The 7,278-nt window shown below is 48.7% G+C and overlaps 1 protein-coding gene across 1 annotated transcript in view; it reads left to right on the top strand.

The window, feature by feature from the left end:
* Positions 1–242: 242 nt before the first annotated feature.
* Positions 243–7,278, top strand: part of PTGIS (prostaglandin I2 synthase) — a gene marked incomplete at its 5' end in the record, with an annotated part of 37,891 nt that continues 30,855 nt past the window's right edge. The window contains one exon of the mRNA XM_025039738.1: positions 243–304. Coding sequence (XP_024895506.1) covers positions 243–304 — 62 coding nt within the window. The remainder of the gene's footprint in view (positions 305–7,278) is intronic.

Genomic DNA, 7,278 nt, shown 5'->3' with positions numbered 1-7,278 from the left:
CCAGCCCTGGGGCAGGAGGGGGCGCCTTCCCACCGTCTCCCACACCCCACGGGCCAGCCCCTCGGAAGCGGGAGTCCAGGCGCCCCGCACGAGGGGCTCCCGCGCTGATCCCCCATCCCGCCCTGCGAAGGGCCCGGCCGAGCCGCCCCCGCAAAGAAGGTGCAAAGTGGGGAGGAGTGGCGCAGGGCGGTGCGCGTCCCCCCGCTGGGTCCCAGGGGGCCTGACACCCACTGTGCACGCTCGTTCGGCCAGGTCTGGAGAAGCGGGACCTGGCCCAGAGCGCGACGTCTGGGAGGGGTTCCAGGTGAGGCCCGAGGGTCTATGCGTGGGCAGTGGTGCGTGGACAGGCTCAGCGAGCGCCTCCCGCCCCCATGCTGGGAGAAGCCGTCTCCCAGTCTTCAGCGGCTGGTGTCAAACAACCTGCTTTGTTCTCTGCAGCGCTGCTGGGTAGACTTGCTCCTCACTCCCATTACACAGGTGGGAGAGTTGAGGCTGGGGAAGGCAGAGGCCCTGAGGCATGGCCTCTTACCAAGCCTGGAAACACCTTCCATAGGGTCTCCCGACCCGGACGAGGGGAGGCTGGGTGGCCCAGAAAACACCTCTGAGGCCCCCACAGCCTGAGCAGGGAGAACCAGGTAAAACGTCTCAGCTTCCTGGTCCCAGAGGTTTCCCTGCTTCACTGAGAATCTTCGGTTTAGGAGAAAAAGTAAAACTCAGACACCTCAAATCAGGGAGATAACAGTAGGTCTTTTTCTTTCTATAAAACATTTAAAAAATTAGCTTGAATTGCACAAAGAATCGCCAAATACATTTGACTTAAAGCAAATATTTATCCAGTTATAGATAAGCCCTCACGACCATGCTTCCGACAATTCTAGACTTGTCCTGTTGATCGGTTTGGGGGCAACCTTCCAGATTTTTTTAAAGTACACTTTTTTTTCATGATAGACTAGTGTTATATTTACAGAAAAGTTGCAAAGATAAGGACAAACAGTTCTCAAGGACCGCTCACCCGTTTTCTGTTCTTGTTAACATTTTACATTTTCAAGGTACATTTGTCAAAACTAAAAACCAGCTCTGGTCTGCTGTGACTAACCAAACTCCAGACTTTATTGAATTTCTCAGTTTTTCCACTAATATCTTCTTTCTGTTCCAGGATCTGATCCAAGGCATCATGTCACCTTTAGGTGTCGTACCTCCTCAGTCTCCTGGCTGTTTTTAAAATTACTCTTACATACCATACAGACTTGAGCCTATAGATAATACAGGGCAATGTGTGTGTGTGTGTGCCCAGCTGTTTTTAAAATTACTCTTACATAACATACGGATTTGAGCCTATAGATAATACAGGGCAGTGTGTGTGTGTGTGTGTGTGTGTTTAAATCAGAGTGTCTGAAAATTCCAGAAGTTTTTTGGAAACTTTTTATTTTTAACTAATATGTTAGTTGAATTTCCAAACAACAAGTTCATGATATTTTTCTTCAACCACTAAACACCTTTTCATGTGAAATTTAAAACCATTTATTGGATCGTTTGCCTGGAAAAAAACGAAAAGGAAAAAGACAGTTTTCCTATGATGAAATGAATTATTTTTTTCTAAGTTGTCAGGCTTTTTGGATACTCTGTATAGAGATGTTTTCAGACTTTACATTTGCTTTTTTCACTCCAGATTTTAGTGATGACACCCCTCCATGTTGCTACGTGGAAATCTAATTTATTCTTTTGATTTTCTGTGTAGGATTACATATTATGAGTAAATGGCAGGCTTCTTGTTTCCTTTTTATTCCTGTTCCCATTGATGGACTTTTAGATTGTTTCCAGTGTTTTTGCTATTTCAGACAATGTACTGTGGTTTTCCAGGGTGGCCTCTCGCTCTGTGCTTTTCTCTGGGGTGATGGAGGCAGCCATAAAATACATGGAGTCTGGGAGGCGGAGTATCTGGGTGCTCAGTGTATGGAAATGTCAAGCCTTTAGCAATAAGAACAAGCTGTGTAACCATTCTCTGCCTCAGTTTCCCAATCTTTAAAGCAGGCGTGATAACAATAGTAGTCGAGAGAGGAATTGCTGGATTAGGAATGCCAATTAAATGCTATTTTAGCTAACTCTTGCTATCAGTGCAGAGAGCTAATTTATCTTTGAGCGAGGGTGAGTCTTCAATTTTATATCTGGGAGGCTTAGGAAGGTCTACAGTGGGTATTAGGGAAAGTGTGGGTATGCGGGTCACTGACGGCTGGAGGGCAGTTGCGTGGACCCTGGGAAGACCTCATGGGGACCCCAGTTTAGGCCCCCAATCTAATTTTCTCCTCCAAACTGGGTGAGGGAGCTCTTATTACCCCCATTTTACAGAGGAGGAAACTGAGGCTCAGAGAGGCCAAGCGATGTTTCCAGGGTCTGCCTGGGTTAAAAATCTGGGCTGCAAGAAATTTTAATTCCCAGGAAGAATGAGTTCTCACTCTTCCCACACAGGGTATTTGTGATCTGAGTGCTCAAAAGTCTTAGAACCGCATGATGTTAAGATAGTAAGATGCAGCTACCACGAGAAGATTCTTAAGGACAAATAATCGAGTGTTGGAAAAAGAGGTGGTTGAGGCTGATGCTGTATAGATGGTGATTCAAAGTTTGGGTCAAAACAAGCAATGCCCTGTACCTGTGTTGGCTCATTCCTTTCTCCTGACAGACCCCCAAGGTCATGTTCATAACCCCATCTTACAGCACAGACCTAAAAAGCCTAAGTGACCTCCTTAAGGCTACGATAAAATTATATTTCACATTTAGCCCGTTCCAAAATTTATACTTTTCCCAGTAAAAAGATAAAAGCACTACTTTGATCAGCAACTCTGTCTTCACACTTTGTTTTTCTTTTTTTAAAATTTACTTATGAAAAATTTCAACTATATAGAAATATAGAAAGAATAGCATAAGAACTCCCATCTGCCCATCACCTTGATTTGATGATAATTAACATTTTTATAAAAAATTACAGATGTCACCACTTTAGATATCTCACCACTAAATATCTCAGAATGCATGTCAATCTGACTTCTGTGCCCATGGAGGCTGGGACCTGCCATGTGCATATCAGAAACATTCTTCTTGGCTTTCTGGCCCTCATTTCTGTCTGTACTCTTGAGCTGGATCACATAGCTGGTCTCTCACACCCCAGGCACTTCTCCAAGCTGAGTACATCTCTTCCTCTTGGGGCTTGTGTGACTGCAGGGAGCATTGGAAGAGGTCTTCTGGGTTTGAAGCCCCTTTTCTGGGGGACCAGCGGCCACAAGCGGCATCAAGTGAGGATTCCTGGTGGCTCAAGGGCTGATCTGAGCCCTGGCAGGACACAGAATTTCTAGGCACAAAGAAATCTGTCTCATTCCAACATACACCAATCAGAAGTCACTAAACAGTGGTCCATGGCTGGGTTTAGCCTCAAATGGGTCCGGTGTGTACCACACAGCACAAGGGGAGAGAACTAGAATATTCCATACACAAAACTCCAGATTTCCAGCTTCTTGTGAAAAATCGGAAGATCTAGAACGGGGATCCCCAGTCCCTGGGCCACTAACTGGTACCAGTCTGTGGCCCGTTAGGAACTGGGCCACACAGCAGGAGGTGAGTGGTGGGCAAGGGAGCGAGCAAAGCTTCATCTGTATTGGCAGCCGCTCCCCAGCGCTAGCATCACCGCCTCAGCTCCACCTCAGATCATCAGGCACTAGATTCTCATAGGAGCACCGGTTCCTGGTGCCAAAAAGGTTGGGGACTGCTACTCTAGAACATTTGCTTGGGACTTAAAAGTAGAGCCCACTCTAAGCCTTGCCACAGTCCCCACCACTCCCTAATGCCTCTCCAACATGCAGCTGTTTTATTTATCACTACACTTGCTCTACTGTTTTTCCTTATGTCAAGAAACAATTCTCTGAATCTGTGTCTATTACAAAAAATAGGAAAACAAAACCTAAAGCAAGATAGCCACATGTTTTTTCTACCCAGTGAGAGGCAATGAGAGCGGGGAGTGGTAGGGGTTAGGGAGACTCTTGGTTAACGGCAGACAGCCTGTGGGTGAACCCCGGAGAAATGATGGGTTAAGCAGTGTAAACAGAAGCTCAGGTTGTTTCAGCCCAGCAGGGCAGAAACCAGACCCCTTCTGTTCCTCCGTTAAATCCTGCTGGAGCCTGAGGCCCTGAATTGAGTTGAAACTACTGGACAGAGAGTTCGAGAAACCCACCAATATTGCACAGCTAAATGATGCAGCCTCTGCTGTGAACGACCCACAACATGGATGATCCTATGTGCTCAACCTGCACTATCTCCCTGGACCCTCTTAGCAACTCTGAGAGCCACCAACTGCACATGTGATTTATTCATCTGACACATAGTTATTAAGGGCCTACTATGTGGCAGGCACTATTCTAAGTGCTGGGGTCAATAGCTAGTGCCTGCCCTCATGGAAATTTCATCTTGTAAAGGTGTAATACTTTACAAGACACAAAGCAGATGATATATATCCACCCTCTCCCCTGACTTCCAAAGGGTCGAGTGGAAAGAGACAGGTGGCAGGGTTGGCAATGGGGTCTGTGAGGGAGGAATGGGCAGTTTTGGGAAGAATGCACCTGATGGGAATCAACGCTGAAGGGGAGAGTTAGACAAGGTGCCTTGGTGTCTGAACCCGGAAGAAGCTGGGAATGAGACCGTCAAGCGGTATGTCTCTGCCCCTAGGGCCTGGCAGTGCCTCAAAACAGTGAGAGTGTCAGTGGGAAGGCTAGAGACCGCAGACCCCGAAATAGAGCCTCCCTCGCCCCCGCTGACCTGGCCGTGGCTGAGTCACCCTGGAATGTGGCCTGAGCCTGAGTCAGATTCAGGGCCTGGGGCTGGAGAAGCCGGCAGGCAGCCACATCGAGGGTCAGACGCCTGGGCTCCCAGCTTCCTGCCTTTGTCTGCACCTCCTTGGGACTTTTCTGGGGAAAGATAAAAGCTGCCAGAAATAATACCAGGCAGCAGCCAGGATGAAGGGTAGGGCACCTACATCCTCAAAGACATCTCAGAGGATCTCAGGCCCTGCTTTGGCCAAGTAGCTGGAACCTCTCTGGGCACAGTTTCCTTATCTGCAAAGTGGGGATGCAGATGTCCACTTGGGGTGACTTGGGGCCAGGGTAGCATCTCCACAGCCAGATCTGCCTGGATTAGAAGCCCAGATCCTCTACTGTGGGTTCTGGGGCAAGGGATTCAGCCCCTCTGTGCCTCAGTCTAGTCTGCTATAAAACGAGCTTGATAGTAATAGTTACTTCCTAGTAGAGTGACAGAGCTCATTAAGTATTAGCCATTAATTCCAAGCAAGGAAACCGTTGGAAAATGCATAGTGCCTGACATATCTTCGTTCCTCGGTAAGTGGCACCCAGTGTCTAACTGGTCCTGTTTCTCAGACTCCTCCAGCTGCTCCCCAGTTACGAGGTGCCAGGTACTCACTGTTCTCTTAACTCCCTCCATCTGCATCACAGCCTGATGTGGTCAATAGTGTTGTCACTCCTGTTTCTCAGATGAGGAAACTGAGGCACGGAGAAGCAAAGTCAGACAGCAAGAAGCAGGGCTGGGATTTGAAGCCAGGAAGTTTGGTGCTGAAGTTGGTCTCTGACCTCCTGTCTGTTGTACAAAAAAGGCTGCTCCGAGTCCCGTCTCCCTGGGCTGATGTGAACTGGCCGAACGGGTTACTCCCACCCCAGGCTCTGCCACGGCGACACCTTGCCTTTAAGTGAGGCCTTCGGAGGGAGCTGCCTTGACCCAGAGCCTTGCAAAGAGAGAACGGGAAAGGACAGGTCCTGGCATCATTCCTGCACCCGCTTCGAACCCCAGACCTGTGACTTGAGAGTCTCCTCAGTGTTAGACTCAGGGGCAGAGGAGGGGCCGACTGGGGGAGGCACTTCCTGGCGCCCTCAAATCTCATCTCCGGTTCTGCTCTCATGTTTCCCAAACCCCAGCCCTCCATTCTGGCCAGTCTCTCTGCTTATCACTTGTCCTACCCTTGGGGTTTATGTTGGGGGACAGCCAGACTGAGGGAGCAGGAGGCCACGGTGGAGAGGGAGGGGAAGAAGGGTGAAAAGAAGTTAGTTTTCCCCTGGACCGCTGGAAGCGGGCCGGCCGGGTGCCTGGCTGGGCTCACTGGGGACCGTGGCCCCCGCTCCCACCACGTGGCTCTCCTGGGTCATCACATTAGTCTCTGACATTTCTCCCTCCAGCCTCTCTCTCTGTTGCAAGCTTTTAACAACATAACCATGTCAATTCCCAACTCCTGCTTCGAACCTCCACCGATCCCCCCCTCGCTTGGCATACAAACCAGACACCGTCCTTGGCCCTCACGGTCCACAGGTCATCTCTAAGGTCCTCGCCTACCTCCCACCCCCCATTCTCCACCTCAGCCACACCAGCTCCTGCTGTCGTGAAACCTCGCCACGCGCATTCTGGCCTCAGGGCCTTTGCACCTGCTGTTCCCTCTGCCCGTAACGCTCTTCTCTCTCCACCGAGCTCCCTTCTCATCCTTGGGGACTTTGCTCACACGGTGCCTTCTTGAAGAGGCCCTCCCCGACCACCTCTACACAAGGCCCCCCTCGCTATCTCAGGCCACCCTTCTTTCTTTTGCTTTAACGAGATATAATTCACACACTATAAAATTCACCCCTTAAAAGTATACAACTTCGTGGTTTTTAGTATAGTCACAGGGTTGTGCAACCATCACCACTCTCTAACTCCAGAATATTTTCATCACTCCAAAAAGCACCATTATTAATCACTCCCCATCCACCCCTCCCGTCAGCCCTTGGCAGCCACTAATCTACTTTCTATCTCTACTGATTTGCCCATTCTGAACATTCTGTAGAAATAAAATCACAGAAGATACAGCCTTCCGTGTCTGGCTTCTTTCACTTAGCATAATGGTTTTGAGGTTCTTCCACGTTGTAGCATGATTTAGTACTGCATTCCTTTTTATGGCTGAATAACGTCCAAGGCATGAGCAGGGCACATTTTGTTTATTCATTCATCAGTCAATGGACATTTGGGTGGTTCCACTTTTGAGCTATTATGAATAATGCTGTTATGAACAATAGTGTATGAGTTTATGTGTGAACATATGTCTTTAATTCTTTGGGAGATATCACTAGGTTGTATGGTAACTCTGTTAAACCGTTGAAGGAACTGCCAGACTGGTTTCCAGGGTGGCTGGACCATTTTACATCACTGCCAGAAATACATGAGGATTCCAATTTCTCCGCATTCTTGCAGCAATACGCCGCC

This window comes from Pteropus alecto, unplaced genomic scaffold (genome assembly GCF_000325575.1).
Source record: "Pteropus alecto unplaced genomic scaffold, ASM32557v1 scaffold45, whole genome shotgun sequence".
NCBI classification, from domain to species: domain Eukaryota; kingdom Metazoa; phylum Chordata; class Mammalia; order Chiroptera; family Pteropodidae; genus Pteropus; species Pteropus alecto.
This window is presented reverse-complemented; position numbering and strand designations above follow the sequence as displayed.